Consider the following 17,687-nt stretch of genomic DNA (forward strand, 5'->3'; position numbering starts at 1 on the left):
TTAAATTTTACCATGCACTAAAATTTTCATTACTATATGCATATTTTGACGATTTAAAAACCTGGAAAGTATAAAGCGTTGCAACGCGAAATGATTGAATAATTTTGAGAGTTCTTTTGTTGTCGTTATATTTTGTTATACGATGATTGCTAATATAAAGTATAAAATACATCACTAATTGTATGAGCACGGATGGCCGAGTGGTCTTAGCGTAAGTTTTACTCTAGGGGTCAGTGGTTTGAGCCGAGTTGAGGGTTACTTTTTTATTTCTTTAATTGTATTCGTGTGTTTACTGGAGCTTTTTAGATCCAATATTTACATTTATCAATAAAGAGAATTTAATGCCAACTTCAATTCATGCACAAATCTGTGAAAAGGCCCCTTAAAGGAATTTGCATGAAGTGTCATTCTAGGGAAAATAATTTCCGCTTAAACTGTGTTTTTGCTATGGAGAGACCACCTTAAAACACAAAATACCATTCCAATGTTAAGTGTCGTTCCCGACTGGCCTGTGCGAACTTCACAGGCTTACCCGAGACTTCAATCTCTGTTAAACAAATATATGACGTCATACTATAAACATATATGACATGACTCATAGTGTACCACAAAATAACGTCAAGATGATCCACACTATTCACATATATGACGTTAACATGACTCATACTGAACACATACATGATGTCATATTGTACACATTAATGACGTCATACTGTAGTGTTAGACATAGAAAAAGAAGAAACTGTCAGATTAGATGGCCGTTTACAAGGAAATTTGAAAAGACTCAGTTGCGGCCGCGATTTAACCAAGCTTGGGATATTCGTGAGGAAACAATTACATATTATATAAAATGTTATCTGTGAAATGTCACGAATGTCGATGTTTAATTTGAAAGAATTGCCAGAATCAAAGCTCTGCTCTTTTACTAAAATGCCTCTATTTATATATAACTTATCATTCCTTCCATATTAATGCAGTTATAGGCCGCCCCATAACATGACAAAGCGAAATAACACTCTTAATGTAGCAGGGTTCGGTATAAGGAGAACTTATACTGCCTTGCTTTATAGCGACGCGGTAGAGTGTCTGCCTGATTTGGAACCGGGAGGTCCCGGGTTCGATCCCCATGGTGGTCGGGGATCGAACCCGGTACCGCGTCGCTATAAAAGCTAGCTCATATAGCAAGGCAGTATAAGTTCTTCTTATACCGAACCCTGTTACATTAATATTGAAGGAGATATGTTTTATAATCGCACATACTAATGCAAAATAAATGCGATTTAAAGATGAATGAACAGACGGGTCGACGATGATACTTCTATTGGTTCAATTGCTTTGTCGGCTCAGTTACAATTTAGAAGTACCCCGTGTACTCTAAAGTACTCTTAAGTTCACTTAACTGTACCCCGTGTACAAATAATACGCTTAAAGGTATCCGGTCATACCCCTAGGTACTTTCTTACTTAGTATGTATTTTCCGTACCACGGGTACTTTGTAGTATACTTATGAATATCCGGGTACTTTTAAGTACATACAGTACCTGAACCGATGAACCGACAATGACCAATTGAACATTACTAAATGTACCCTTGTGGTGGTTCATGAGCCTTAAAATTGTAGGCATTCACACTATGATCAATGATTACCTTACCAGGTTGTTGAGGATTCGCCGGTGACGTCACTTTTCTCGTTGTATCAGGGTCTGAAGTTGTGAATTTCCCGGGCAACGTCTGTGTGACAGTGGCGTCATAGATGCTCGCGGAACTTCCGGGCATGCTGGAGACAAAAGTCGGCGGCCTCACGGAGCACGTTACGGCGTCATCACTGTCTGTCACGCTGAACGTGTGGAGAATTGCGGCGATCGTCTGAAGACCGTCGTTGATAGCCGTCCGCTCGCCGGAAGTGCTGATATCACCGGCGGCTTAAATCGCGAAGAGAAAAAAAAACGTGTGTTAAACGCGGCAAACCCCGTTGACTGTGTACCCTGTTAATGAATGTGCCTAAAGTGCATTCCGCACAGGCTTTTCAGGGTCAAATGTTTTCGCAATATTTAGATTTTCGCGAGGAAGAGACTTCCTTTTAACGTAAAACTCCACACACAAAAAAAACGGAAAGTGTCGTCGCTGTGTAGCATGTGCAGACTGCACTGGCAAATATCATTATGGGACAACAATTTACACAGATGCATTTAGCCTTGTTTTTTCAGAGCGCGGACTTAAATAGAGAATATAATGTGAGTTTTGGATAGAGATTCATTCGGGGCTAAGAACCGTGGTAGTACAAGGCTCTAATTATCCTATTTTTCCTACAATTTCCCATAAACAATAATCAAATAGAGCATTTTTTTGGACATTTTTTTTTCTTCCGTAGTTGACAAAAACAGATTCTCCAATTTTTAGAAAAATCCGTGTTTGATCCAAAAATAGCGATAGTAAAGAGCTCAAGTTTATACTATCGTTGTTATAACATCGATTTTCATCTGATAATAAATGAGTCGTGTTCTTAAAAAACTGGGCTTAATTCATGTGCGTAAAGTGTCGTCCCAGATAAGCCTGAGCAGTCCGCACAGGCTAATCAGGGACGACCCTTTCCGCTTTTATGGTATTTTTAGTTTTCAAGGAAGTCCCTCCTTACCGTAAATCAAGTTTAGGCGGAAAGTGTCGTCCCTGATTAGCCTGTGCGGACTGCTCAGGCTAATCTGGAACGACACTTTACGCAGTTGCATTAAGCCTGTTAAGCCTGATAACGCGACTCATATGATATAATACAAACCTCGTCGACAATGTTGACGATGAACGTTCCCGTGATGGCGGTGTTTCCGTCCGTACACGTGGTCGTCAACGGCACCGGAACCACCTGGTCATTGAAGTCTATAGACGCTTGAATAACGGCGGCAATGATCCACACTTGGAACTCTTGAATAAAACATTTGTTGATGTCAAACAAAGATTGCTTTAGAGTTGATATGGGTTTCTGATAAAGATTGTTCATAATTTATCCATAATTTCGAGATCTTATATGGTCTTGTTCACAGTTTGGCAAAAAGCTTTTTTCAAAAAATGTATCATTGATTCAACGACAGAATGCATGCATTTTACTCACAAGAGCAAAAGAGCACTCGTGATCTGGAAGAATCTTTAAAATATATATTCGTTTATGGATAATTATCTATCAAAATCAATAAAATAATATTGCGTTTGTAACGCCCATCATCACAAACTTGGGACAAGCGCCTAGTACTAATACAGCGAGTAGACACAACGCTGTTGTTGTTATAAGCCCGTGGATTTGAGCGGAAACGCGTTAGAATGGGCTCATTAAGGTCATTGGATTCGAAATTCTGGAAAGACGGATTATTTTTGTAGTTATTATAATAATAAAATTCATTATGAAATATACATCTTCCGCCCGGACAAGTTGCATTATGCCAAGCTGTATTTGGAAGAAACATACCAGGCTTTTGAGGATCTGCCGGTGACGTCAAGGGTCTGATCTCATACACTGACGTCACCGTTGACGTAATACTGCACGTTGTGTCGGGGTCAGTAACGGTGAATTCACCAAAAGACGTCGCGATGACGGTCGAGTCGGAAATAGACGGAGATGTTCCGGGAATTCCCGAAACGAACGTCGGAGGCTGAATAGTAAATATACTCATTTATTATTATTATTATTATAATTATTTTGATCATTATTATTATTATTATCATCATCATCATCATCATCATCAGCATCATCATCATCAGCAGCATCATCACCATCATCATCATCATCATCATCACCATCACTATAATCATCATCATCATCATCAACATTATCATCATTTTTATCATCATCATTATCATCATCATCGTCATCATCATTGCCATGATCATCAAGACGTTTAAACTCGAATAAAATAAAATCAAATCACACTCGATCAGATGAGAGAGTTTACTGGGCTTTCGTTAAGTTTTGAATTTAAAAAAAAAAATGTTGGTTGAACATCGTGCTGTTGTATTCACCTGGTAAATGGTGATTTAACAAGTCGGTGTGCATTATACATTGATACAAAGCTATTCTGACTGCTAACTTGCGAGAAATTCACAACCTCCGCGCAGTGATTTGACGGGAACCAGCATAGCTGGATCAAAACCCTGCCATCATAAGCAACCACGTGATGATATTCGAGCCACGTGATACGATAAAATATAATGGCGCCTTACAATATAAAGTGTTTCTTTATTTCTGTTCCTTAAGCCTTAGAAATTGCCTGTAACTTAGTTAGTTATAAGTGTAAACCAATAAATGATAACTAGGGAAGTGGACAGAATAAAGTCGAGTGCGCCCGCTAATAAAGTAAGTTTAGTACAATGCAGGGACCTATAATATGTTATGTCTCATCGAAATCCAGGCAGACGACGTAGAAATGATAGGTAACCATGTGTACGCCGAAGAAGAAAGTGCCGGAGAATTGTTTCCTTTGTGAAAACAAAAGAGTTTTTAGTTTGACTGGAAAAAAAGAATCAAATTATAATGAAGCAATTTCTTATTTATTAAATCGGCCATTTAAGGATTTTGTTTCTGCAAATCAAGAGGCACTAATTGAATTAGGAGTTTTTAGAGGGTGTGACGCCAAAATTCAGTCTGCTCATGAAATTGTTAAAAAACTGGACCTGGCTTTGAATGATGGCGTTCAAATATCAGACTCAACTCGATTTAAGCGTGGCACAGTCTCGCCCATAACACCAAAATTATCTTCAACTGTGAAGCGTAGCAAACATGCTCCTACTGCTGGTAAAAAACCTGCAAGGCGTTCACTTGGTGACATGGCCATACCAGGTCCTTCCAAGGAGACTTCAGAGGTTGAAGTTGTTGTAGTTCATTCTGTGTTCACAAAAGATCATGACTATATGGCCACAGCTGTTGGGTCAGATCATGACTACACCAGGGCTTTAAACACAGACATGAAACCACATGACATTCATGTCATCCATACAATAACTGCCATGGACATTATCAAGCAGCATTTGTGTGAGACAAGTGGGAGCACTGAAATAGTGGATGAAATAGTGGATATTGTCGCCAATAACAAGGTTTGTACTAACAATTACTGATAATAATTTGCTTCTACATTTATAATTTTTACCAATTTATCAACTTAAATCTGCATATTGGAAGTATTGATACAATTTTTTAAATCAGGATCTGTATTGAATATAAGATTTATAGTGTTAGATAGAGATGAACTTTATTGTGTGAGGCTTAAGGGACATTCCACAGCATGAAAGTCTTAATTTGTATCCACCACTCATCACATTTATTCAAAGCTACTTATCCAACTATGCTGTCATCAAACATGTATGTAACATGAAAATAAATGCAAATACTTTCAGATATATTGTATTAGGCATTATTTTATTTTGTTGGTTTCAAAGTCACCATGTGGATTTTTGTATCATTTTTAAAATCATGGTAGAATGAAAACATGGGCTTAAAATAGCAGCGGGATAATTATATTGTTTACAAATTATTTGAACTGGTGTTGATTCCTCAAAGGAAATGAAGAATAATCCCTAATAAATTGTACATATTCTTCTAAGGACCAGCTATAAAATTAAACAGATAATTTCCCTTTTCCACAATAAACGTTTTTCTGTAAATAGACAGCAACTATGTTATTTAATATACCAGTAACCTTTCGGTCTATTGTAGATATTATCCACTCGAGTTCAAGCAAGATTCTTGGAACAAATCAACAATGTCTGCGCACGATTGTCCTCTAGAAATGCTGCATTTAACAGCATTCTTCTGAAAAAGAAAAGTGTCTCACAGTTGATGCAGAATGGGGAAAACATTATTCCAGAAATATTACAGGAAATTTCAGAAAGGTAAAGACTTAAATTTTACTATACATTAATAAGCAATCTATACAAAAAATGTGAAACTGTAAAAATTGATCCTATCGGGTGCATAGAACTCTAGTAGAAGTAATTTTTTTATGAATGAAAAGAACATTAAAGTACACCTGAATGTGCAAGCACACTAGCTGTTCTTCCTAAGTTATAACCCTACTTCTGTTTAGGATATTGTCATTTGTCAAAGTGGATTCTGTAGGCATTACTTTAACATTAACATTTAAATAATACCTTGATGAAGTGTAAATTCTGCCAATCATGACTATGCATCTTAAAAGTCTTTAAAAGGTTTTCTTCTATATTTTGAAAATTCCCTCTAATATGTTGTATACATTACTAATACTATATACATGTTTGTTTTTTGTGTCAGTTTATGATTAGAACGAAAGCTTCCACTTTATCTTATTGGATCATCATTTTCAATTTAGTGTGATGAATACAGAGTATAAAAAACTTATATTTATCTGTCAGAAGTGGATGTATTTAGAATTGCGTTCTTTTTCTTTTTTCGTTTTACACGTTTTGTTCAAATAAGAGCAAAAGAAATTGTCAGTATTCCTCTCTGTTGACAGGTCTTATTCACAATAAATCACAATAATAAATTGACATGCATCATGCCTTGTTGTTGTTTTTTAGCCTTCCGTTCGTCCTTGACCTGTTCTGCACAATGGCAATAGCTGGGAAAAACCCATCGGCCAATAAGATTGCCCCGATTGTTGCTGCCTATGCCATCCTCATGAATGCCAGGAATGAGAAGTTGTCAGCGTGGCACAGACTCACAACAGTTGTATCCATCAAAGGGCACTTGGATGACTCGGTAAGCTCTAGAGTTGGCACAAGCACATTTTCTAAAGACAGGGATTTATATTCCAGTTAAACGAGCTGTAGACAGAAAACTAATTTAAAGGAATAAAAAATGGGGGATATTTATATATGTGGCCTCATCATAGCTAAAAAATAAAGGAAAAGATGGCCCTAGTTTGGTTTTTACAACTGTAGGAATCTGATCAATGAGGTTGGAAATGAAACTAAATTTGTCGTTAAAGTATTTTAACAGCGTGGTTCAAATTATGTTTTATGCAAATTCTGATCACAAAAATATTAACAGGACTTATTTTATATCTTTTCACAACAATCTGAAAATTTAATTACATAATATGCCTATGGATATACATTTGTTTTGCCATTTGGAACCTGACCCAAAAATGAGGATTTTTCCATTATTGTTATTATCTGTTATTGAAAGCATTTGATTTTGTATACTATTAAAAATCATTAATATCTGCTGCATAAATCCATTAGCATTCTTAGGTTTTAAGGTGAAAATAAAATGATATAATTAACACTTTAAGTCATGAAGTGGCTTCTTCTAATTAGTTTCTCTTACTGTTAATATATGGATCATTTCTATAATTGACTACTGGCAGGCACTAACACATTTCAACCGCATGGGGCTGACAATGTCGACATCATCCAAACTGCGTCTACTGGATGAAGCTGGTGAAATGCTTGAAGACAACATCGCCAGAAGTCTAAGAAAAAACCCACTTGTCAAAATCACGGGTGACAATTTGGACATCTATGTCAGAACAGGACATCATTCACTGGACAGACACAACAAGGACCTCCACATGTTTGCCTCAAATATCATCTTCAGCAGGGTAGGTAATGTTTGAGCTAAAGGTTAAAATTACACCCCTTCTTGTCTGGCTTGATTAGTGATGTTAACAATAGCATCACTAAACTGTTGATATTATGATCTGTTAACAGTATACTGAGTAAATAGTCGTAATGCATTTTTGTTCACATTGGTGGTATCAGAAGCTTTCCACTCTATTAAACATGTGTACAGGATAACATTGTTTATTAGTTAAAATAAATGAATGTATACAACAGTTATCTAAAAAAATATCATGATTCTGATTCACTTAATACAAAGTGCCAAACACAGCAAATTAAATTTATGAGGAAAAATAACTCAATTTAAAGATGTTCAAAAATGTTGTAAATCAAAAACATGTGTATGTCTATTTGTATTTCAGATTGCACAACTAGGATCGTTCAGCACTAGTTTCACCATGCCATCACTTGGAACACTTTCTCCAGAGAAGTTCTTTCCCAATGGTCACCACAGAGACACTTTGACAAACACCTACTGTGTATTGTTAGGTAAAATTCAAATTATTTGAGTGCTGGTATTGTTTGACGTGTGAAGTGTTTTTTTATTTATTGTCTATGGTTGAGCATGAATCTATCTATAAGCTAAACAATTCTTGTACAGGCACTATAATTTAATAAAATACTCTTAAAACATATAGTCTTTATATTGAGTAGACTGGGCTTTTGTTAAAGGAAGTTTGGAAGTAATTAACTCCCAGTTGTGTTCATAAAAACTTTCAAAATTGCATCCCAGGAAGTCTCAAAACTTCCCAAATCCAACACTTCAAAGTGGAAAATACAGAGACTTCCAGATTTCAAAAGTTAACGGAAACCTCGGATATCATAACATGTACAATTTTCTTCTGTTAAGTTGCTTATGCATGTTTTTCCTCAAATCTGTTGTTATTAATGTATAATCATTAAAGTAGTACACTGAAGAATGCTAGATAAACAAGTAATACAAAATAGCAAGAATTGTTATGTATAGAAAATAGTTGCGACTACTGTATTTATTGTTTATTATGTTGTTTTACTCCAGGAAGAATACTGGCTGAGTTTAAAGACTTCTCCTGGCTTCAAAAAGTGCTCCCAGCCCACATCTATCATCCTTACCAAGCTGAGATGAGGCAAAAATCTGAAGTTTTTCAGCTACCAATCATCCTTAAGAATGAGGCCAAGCATGAGGATTGTATAGATATATTGGACCAGTATCAACAGGTCCTTGGTGATGTTTACATGAAGGCATTTGGTATGTATATGTTATGTTGCATGTAAATATGTTTGCTTTCTGTTATAAATTTGGAATTTTTGTTCTGCATTCATATCTGCCCATTCTAATCAATACACTAAGACTGAACATAATTCCTGGTGTTTACCAAATGTGCTTGTGCAAAATGTACTTTTGTTGTCAATAGATTCTAAATAATATAATACATAAAGATAATAATATCCAAATACTGGAAAGTAAACAGGACTATTATAAGACCTTTCTATACGCACAGCGGCACAAGTACCATTGGAGTCTATAAAGATTAGAATGGGTTTGTGTATGTACACCATGCATTGCTAGTCATTTACCGGTAGCCAATATGTAAGTTTGTCAATCTATTTATTTGTTAAATACTTGTTCAGAAGACATAGCACAATAAGCAGTTTATACAGTGAAGTATTGTCAAATAAAAATCTCTTTGAAGTACAGTTGAAATTGACCTAGGCTAGTATCTTCCATCTACTTGATCATCAAGATAATGAATATTGAATAAAAAGCTGCTGTTCATTTTTGCCGTTCCAATTTTCTTTGTCCTATGCAAATGTAAGATGCTGATAATGAAACAAACTTATTTTTTCCAAGAAATCATTAAGCATTACTGAACATGCAAAATATGTTCATGAATATTAATTTATTTAGATTATCTTTGACTTTCGTATTTTCTATTTATTCAATATATAGTTTGTTCTCAGCATGCATGTTGTTATTTGTTATTATTTTCTTGTTGTTATTACTATAATGCAAGTAGATGTGTTTTTGTGGCATGATGTAACCTTCTTTTGCCTTGCTTAAGCCAAGTTGTTTTTTTTTCATCTGCAGTTTATAGTAAATTGAAAGGCAATTTATTTTAAATGCATAAATTTCATGCAACTGATGCATAGAGCATTCCAATAAATCAAAGTTATGTACAATGATAAATCTTGCCACATCAAATACAACTGTGCACATAAATCTTACAGTTTGATGTTATTGTTCAAATTTGTTATTGTTTTTGTTTGACCTTCCAGTTACTGCAGGTTTTACAGACAGTTAGGATACAGGTATTATAAACACTTTGATAGATTCTTATTTACTGCCAACGTCAGTATCCTAGTAAATGACAGAAAATTAATATATTCAGCACATTATTTTATAATTTATTATATTCATTTGTGTGCGTTAATCAGGTTTGCATCAGTAAGTAGCATTTGAAATGCTACAAACTAAATTTCATTTTACAAAAATAAGGATAAATAAAAAATTATTTGCATGTAAACAAAAATTAACTTCAGGGTCAAGCATCACAAACTTTCATTTAAACAGGCTCCACTGACCTTCTTCGGTCCTATAAAGTCCCTGTTGGTGGTGATCAATTAACTCGTGTGCGTCTAGAGGAAGCGAAACAACTTCGTTCCTTAGCTACCTCACCAGAAAAGCGGTTTGAAGATCTCCACCCTTTCATAATAGAGCTCTGGCACATCAAGCAAGACTTCTTGGAGGTAATTATCAACCTTCTTCAGCAAAGGTTCAAAGCATTTTAATGGATTTTTTTGATATGTGGAATACTTTCATACAATTTTCGAATAGTAATACAAGTATAAAATATATTACATTGTCATGTTTTTTTTAGAAATGCTTTAAAGAGCTGTTCAGTTCCAAAACTCTGAGACAAGCTGGAACCCTATACCATTACAAGGGCAAGTTGCAAAGGAGCGATGTAAATGGAAAGGTTAAGGGCGCCTTTAAAGCGCATCACGATTTCCTGTCGCTGGCAGGTAAACAGATGGTGAAGGAGCAGCTGATGGAGTTCTTTGGCATGGAGAGCCCTGATTCCAGTTGCACCCAAAATGTTATTCAGCTGGTGAAGTCAAAATCCGAAAACTATGAATCACTGTTAAATTCATTGCGACAGTTCCTTGACCACTTTGGCTATCTAGACTATGTACATGAGACTGATGATGTGGTGTCCAATGACACAGATGATACTGTGTATAATTACTGTTGCAATCTCTGTCACTGGTATATGCACCTGATGATGTTTGAGGACATTGTTAAAGAAGGAGATGTGGCCAGAATAATTCCTTGCCTAATGGTATGTGCCCAGTTTTTCTTCTCAAACTCCAGACTATCAAAATATTTTCAGGAGTGTTTGGACTTTGTATTGAAGTGTGAGTACTGCATGAGCCCTATGCAAACAATTAGGACATTGGAAGGTGCATTTGTTAACCTGAGAGGTGGAGCTGCAGGAAATATTGAAAGTGATCTTGTACAAGAAAACTCTGTAAGAAACCAAAAGGATTTAATCAGGGCTTTGGGTGCAAATAAGTCGGAAAAAGCAATTCAAAGAAGTTGCAGAGCCGCAGACACTGTGTCCGACATTTTTGAGAAAATAGAGATTTCCACATCAGTAAGGAAAGTTTCTAGTAGGCATCAAACGCCAGCCAGAATAAAAGATAATGAAGTTATTGCCAATTCTTTGAGGGACTTGCGACCGTTTTCTAAAACAATAGGAAGAGTGTGTCAAGTCATGCCAAATGTCCTGTGCTCACCAGTCAGAAAAATTAACTCTGTTGATCTTAAGTTCAGGATCAAGCAAGTAGTTGACAGGCTGTATTATGGACATACTATCAATTTTGACCATGAATCGTCTGAGGAGGACTGCTAGGGTGTGTTACATGGAGTGACGTAATAAGTGTGCCCTACAATTTTAAACCTCAGTCCTGTATATTAGTTGATTTGAAACTAAGCGTTTTGAAATTGTTTGTTATGGACATCTTATTAACCACAATGCAAGCAAAAAATGCTTAAAAATTGAAAAAAACATCATTTTGATAACATTTATATGACATATATTCTGTATTGGGATAGCTGTTTGTTGTGCTCAAGTTTTAACAGTACTTTATGCAACCTTCAGTGTGCATTCCATTTGAATCAAGATATTCTAAATAAAGACATTAAATAAAGTGTTTCTTTATAAACGACAGTTTTCAGAAGAAATACGTTTTACGTTCAAATGTGCGAAGTATTTTGTTGATTGGGACTACATGTATAATTCTATCTGAACTACATTAACCCTTTGCATGCTGGGAAATTTGTCGTCTGCTAAAATGTTGTCTGCTAAATTTCTAAAATAAGCATTTTCTTCGATTTTTTGCAAAGAATACTATCAGAATAGCAAACAGTTTGGATCCTGATGAGACGCCACGTTCTGTGGCGTCTCATCTGGATCCAAACTGTTTGCACAGGCCTTCAAAATTCGGTTCCCGCACTGAAAGAGTTAATGTTTGCCTAGCAAGAACAAATATGCATAACAAAATACCATACCAATAACATTTAATTTAATATCATGGTACATTCACATCAACTTTTTAATCAACTACTCATTGCAAGAACACATGTTTATGTAGAACACAAATATGTTCTGTCTGTACACTGAAGATTTACAGTTTATGTTCATTTACCAACAGGTTAGTCATGTGTTTTTTTTATTCAGTATTATTTGTTTTAGGTCAGCTCTGTATTAGTTTCCAGTGCAAAACAAGACATAAACTATGTTGTCTACCGAATGTTATAACATGTGTAACTGGCATTTTGTAAATTGTTCAGGAGTATATATTTTACAAAATACATAAAGAGCCCATATTTAACTTTTTTGCATTCAAAATATCTCAGCGTTAAAATTATGGTAAATGCTTCCTACTTAATTATTAATTGTTTGCCAAAATACATCTCAATTTCGATGTTTTGTTTTTAAAATTAATTTATAATACTTATCAGAAATTGGAATACGGAAAAATGTTATTATTTTAATTAAACAGTTTTTTTGCTTCTCCTGAAAATGTTAAAAAATGTCATTTACAGTTTTTTTACATTCAGAAGACAACATGGGTTTGATGGTATCAATTTGGAAAATATGGTAAAAACATTTTTACCAAAGAGGTTGTCCTAATATTTAAATAGTTGATGTATGTGATTGTCACCTACATAAGCAGAAAAATGAAAAAAAGTAAAAAGTGTATTAAACATGCCATTTTCATGCAATTCAGTAGACGATGTGACATGCTTTTCAAGTTTGACATACTTAAATACAATTTAGATTTATGTCAGATGTTCATTTTAAAATGTGTTAATGTAGAATTCACAATTTTGAGATCAGTAGATTGTTTCTCCACTGTGAGATGCAAACAGACATATTTGAACAGCAATACAGATTAGTGATACAATACAAGCTGCATTATTAGAATGGGGTGTACTGTTTTTCAGAATAAAAAAAGAGGATTGCAATAACAATACTGATAAAAATGTACAGAAATAAACATTTTTAGAGTCAAGTTGTCTTTGGTATGATTTGTCTTTTGTGTGTATTTGATGGTTTAAAAATGGATTTAAAAAATATAGCACACATTTTATTTATTAACTCTGAAATGACCTGTCAAATTTCAAACCAAACACCAACCTGTTGTATCGGGCACATAAAAAATGAAATTGTTATTACAATTCAAACATTGTTATCAAATGCTCCAGCTTCGTCTAATTTTGAAATGTCTTCATTCAGGCAAAATGAACAACAATTTTCATTTGCAATTCCTGGAGATTTTGAAAATCCAAATGGTTTTAACAACAATTCCCTTAGGCATGTTTCCTCATTATTGCAATACTGCACTATGTCTTCTTGAATTCCAGGAATATTTTTGGCAATGTCTCTTTTGTTGTAATGAAGAATTGCAGAACTGTTTTGTCCCCTTCGACCGCTCTACCTATATCCTGGAGGTACTGGGACAAGTTACGAGGTGGTCTTGCATGAATGATCCTCATCACACTTGGGGGATCAAACCCCATGCCAGCAACTGATGATGTTAAAATCAGTCTTATTCGGGGATATTCCATTTGTAGCTCCTCAGCTGTTGTATTAAGAACAACTTTGTCTTGTCTGGAAAACAACACTGCATAGCAAGACGTTGTAATATCACCATCTCCAAACAAATGCTTAAGATATGCTGCTGCCTGGCTTATATAGTACAAAGGCATGAAAAGCATTGTAACAGGATAATTGTAGGGATCTTTCTTAAGGTCATCACATTCTGTTTTGAAAATTGATTCATAAATTTCATTAGTGTCACCAAATTTCGACTTGTGAAGTTTTTTCAGAAATATATTCGTACGGTCAGGGCTTTCTTGGACTGTCACTGGGTTGTTGAGACCCAATATGTTTGGCAGCTCCTTCATCAGACTGGTTGGTAATGTCCCACTTAATGCCATCAATGGGACATCATTAAACACCGCAGGAAGAGTCTTCAGCTTTTGAAAGGCTGTCCTGAATTCCTCTCCTCTAATAATGAAAGAAGATTTTAACAACAAAAGTCGCAATATTATAACTATACAGGAGTTCTCTTTTACATTTTTAGAACCATTAATATCTGTAGGGTGCTTTGAAGATTATAAAGAGAAAATATGATGAACATAATTTTATAAACATGTATTAAGTGATGATAAGGCAAAGACTTAAACAAACCTAAATGCATCAGTGAAGTTTCCATTTTTAATGGCAATCTAGAATTTTTATGTCCCCCACTATAGTAGTGGGGGACATATTGTTATTGCCCTGTCTGTTGGTCTGTCTGTTGGTCTGTCTGTTTGCGCCAACTTTAACATTTTGCAATAACTTTTGCTATATTGAAGATAGCAACTTCATATTTGGCATGCATGTGTATCTCATGAAGCTGCACATTTTGAGTGGTGAAAGGTCAAGGTCATCCTTCAAGGTCAGAGGTCAAATTTATGTGGCCAAAATCGCTCATTTTATGAATACTTTTTGCAATATAGAAGATAGCAACTTGATATTTGGCATGCATGTGTATCTCATGGAGCTGCTCATTTTGAGTGGTGAAAGGTCAAGGTCATCCTTCAAGGTCAGAGGTCAAATATATGTGGCCCAAATCGCTTATTTTATAAATACTTTTGCAATATTGAAGATAGCAACTTGATATTTGGCATGCATGTGTATCTCATGGAGCTGCACATTTTGAGTGGTGAAAGGTCAAGGTCATCCTTCACAAGGTCAAGGTCATCCTACAATGTCAAACATCATATAGGGGGACATTGTGTTTCACAAACACATCTTGTTAGTAGTCTACTTCTTCTGTGATCATTAACTTGTACAAGCACTCACAGCTCAAGCACAAAACATTTTACATGGATTTGACTGAATCCATATAAAATGGTGTACATATATAATTAAACATGTATACCTACATCACAACGGATTTAGCTATTGAAATTGTCTTTGTGCATAAATAATGAAAAGGGAAAAAATACCAATAAGAATCATTCTTTGAAGAAATGTATTGATTTGATCAATACATTAATGATCAAAATATACTTATGTTAAACAAATGCCCTGCAAAAGAATTTTATCCTCCAAATAACACATGTGTAAATTATGGCCTTTGCTGGGAGTTGAACCCAGATTTCTTCCCACAGAGCAGGGGAAGTGTTCTTACATTGAACTACAAAGGCTAATAAATTGTATATGAAATTAAGAGGATATATGTCTTGACTGTTCTATGGGGCCCATATTCCCTACTCACTTTCTGCTGTTTTTGATTTTGTATGTGAATACATGTGAAATCCTGTATAAACAGTATTTTTGTGTGAGTTCTTGTTCACGCCTCATAAGATTTAGTTTAAAGAGTAAATGTATGTTAAAATTAATGCATTAATTTATGTACTGATAAGTATGAGTACTCCTCTTAAATATAATTACAGTCAATATGTATTTCCTGATGTAAATTATTTATTGATACATGTACTCAGTGTGCGAAATTCGCACTAGCTTGAAGGGTTTTGGGCTTTTGGCTAGTGAAAATCCTTTCGAGGTAGTGGGAATTTAAAAATGTATATAGTCGGGCCAGTAAGAAATTTAACTTTTCTATACATGTGTAAAAGAATTTGGGATATTACTTTAAAATTTGAATTTCGCACACTGCTTGTACTACTTATGTTATTATTATTTTAAACGTTTTGTAACCTTGCTTAATCATAATTTCAAGTGCTTGTTAAAATAATGTATATATGTCTATTAATGTTATTATCATATTGCATGTATTAAAATCTGTCCACATGGGCAATTGGCCTTCTAAAAATGCTGTTAATAAAATCTTGAATCTTACTTAGTTACTTACCATTCTTTTACAATGTGACATTCATCTATCACTACCCCTTTTACATGATCAATCAATTGTCTTTTGCTCAGCAAGTCTTTTCCACTGACTGTGTTAAGAAGTGCTTCAGGATGAGCAAACACAATTGCGAATTCCCCTTCTGCAATATTCTGGATCATATCTTTCTCCATAAGCTGTAAATAAATATACCAATAGTTGCTAACTTACAGATTATATGATGTGAATAATAACTCTTCTTTCACTCTTGGTCAAGTCCGAGTGGAAGTAATATGGTACTACGTTTACTGGTATAATTATCGATTATTATATATATATTATATTTCTTGAATAATAATAATATGGTATATATACGGACCATAAATACAATTACAATGGCTTTATATCAGTACAGCAAAGCATATACATGTTATATATATATCTACCATTTATTCTAAAATATCATTTATTAAAGCAGTATTAAAAATAAATTTGAAATACGTCATACAATGAATTAAGGTTAGTAAGTGTAACATGTACTTATTAACAATTATTGCTGGATCTACTAAAGTGTTAAATTCCCCCCATTTAAAATCAATGTTACATGAATGTTATGATCATTGTAAAAAACAACAACACTTATCATACCGGTAAAAACAACGCTGGTAGCAAGAGGCAATGATTTTTTTAAAATGGGAATATTTGAATGATATTTGGCATTGATGTTATACTACTTAAAACAAACATAATGATGTCTTTCTTTTTTTATTAGGATGAAAAATAGATTGTTTATGATTTTTTTAAAACACGTAAAAAAATAGGTGAATTTTTCTGCTGTTTTTTCTGCCAAAAATCTGGTTCATTGCCAGCAAACAACTGACATTTGCATTTAACCAGCTATTTTGGCCATTTATAAGTTATTTTTATCTATGTGAATGCCTTTTTAGATATAAAACACATTAAAACATTTTAATAACACGTATTTTTTATTGGTTTTGCACTTTTTACTGCACAGTTTATGGCAAAATAAGGGGGCATACATTATATATATATATTTATGTGCGTGAATAGCCTTTGTCTTTACTGCTATCAACAACAACTCTGCAGCTTTTTTAAGGTTTTATTTTCAATGATAACTAATGGTGAACTAACACATAATTTGTTGACACAATTTATATTTGTTGTGCATACACAATATACAAATACTTGTGAAATGTCCAATTACCCGACATTACATAATGATGAATTAAAATGACACATGCCTCCCAATCACGATGACGAGTTGTTCAAATTTAAAAAAAAAACATTGTTGATGTTGGTTTTTTTGTCAGTCAAAGGTAGCAAAGGTATAGTTTGGTAGATAGGCAAAAACTAATCCCATAGATTGAAATTTTTCATATGTGATGATTGATGAATCATTTTACTTCAACTGCACTCTCACATGTCAGACCGACAGTGTCACGAGCAGACATAGTGGTCACTACAAAACAATGAAATTCTTATGGGGGCTTTCAAAAGTTTTGACAAGTTTTATATGTTGTTCACTCAATTAAAATAAATTGTCCATTAGGTAAAATAAGTCCTCAAATTATAAATACACCCCAATAACAACAGCCAATACTTATATAAGGTTAACATGCAGACAATAGTTCACTGCCACACATGTTTAACAAAAGTAAAATCATTTGCTTCATTAAATAGGTTCAAAAACCAAAATTCTTCTT

General features: G+C 34.4%; 2 protein-coding genes across 4 annotated transcripts in view; one reads left to right on the forward strand and one right to left on the reverse strand.

The window, feature by feature from the left end:
* Positions 1 to 1,118: 1,118 nt before the first annotated feature.
* The window catches only part of LOC127864460 (uncharacterized), a 47,880-nt gene continuing 31,311 nt past the window's right edge, over positions 1,119 to 17,687 (reverse strand). Inside the window, exons 3-4 of one of the 2 annotated variants that reach the window (XM_052404085.1) lie at positions 2,774 to 2,916; positions 1,119 to 1,922 (exon numbers count right to left, since the gene is read on the reverse strand). In XM_052404085.1, coding sequence (XP_052260045.1) covers positions 1,833 to 1,922; positions 2,774 to 2,916 — 233 coding nt within the window. In that variant the 3' untranslated portion in view covers positions 1,119 to 1,832. The remainder of the gene's footprint in view (positions 1,923 to 2,773; positions 2,917 to 17,687) is intronic. The other variant, XM_052404084.1, reaches the window with a different exon arrangement.
* Positions 4,094 to 13,549, forward strand: LOC127864453 (uncharacterized). 2 transcript variants are annotated; one of them, XM_052404074.1, is made up of 8 exons: positions 4,094 to 5,076; positions 5,696 to 5,871; positions 6,535 to 6,715; positions 7,326 to 7,559; positions 7,941 to 8,067; positions 8,597 to 8,806; positions 10,130 to 10,305; positions 10,437 to 13,549. In XM_052404074.1, the coding sequence occupies exons 1-8, from the start codon at positions 4,423 to 4,425 to the stop codon at positions 11,469 to 11,471; spliced, it is 2,793 nt and encodes a 930-aa protein (XP_052260034.1). In that variant the 5' UTR covers positions 4,094 to 4,422; the 3' UTR covers positions 11,472 to 13,549. The 2 variants fall into 2 exon arrangements, with proteins under 2 accessions (XP_052260034.1, XP_052260035.1); XM_052404075.1 differs by having other exon boundaries at positions 4,094 to 4,339.

This window comes from Dreissena polymorpha, chromosome 1 (assembly GCF_020536995.1).
Source record: "Dreissena polymorpha isolate Duluth1 chromosome 1, UMN_Dpol_1.0, whole genome shotgun sequence".
Taxonomy (NCBI): Eukaryota; Metazoa; Mollusca; class Bivalvia; order Myida; family Dreissenidae; genus Dreissena; species Dreissena polymorpha.

Excerpts from the sequence above, each read along its gene's own strand:
- LOC127864453 (XM_052404074.1), top strand. The coding sequence starts at position 4,423 with ATGTGTACGCCGAAGAAGAAAGTGCCGGAGAATTGTTTCCTTTGTGAA. Across the intron at positions 8,807-10,129 it reads TGTTTACATGAAGGCATTTG|GCTCCACTGACCTTCTTCGG; the intron begins GTATGTATATGT and ends TCATTTAAACAG. Across the intron at positions 10,306-10,436 it reads TCAAGCAAGACTTCTTGGAG|AAATGCTTTAAAGAGCTGTT; the intron begins GTAATTATCAAC and ends TGTTTTTTTTAG.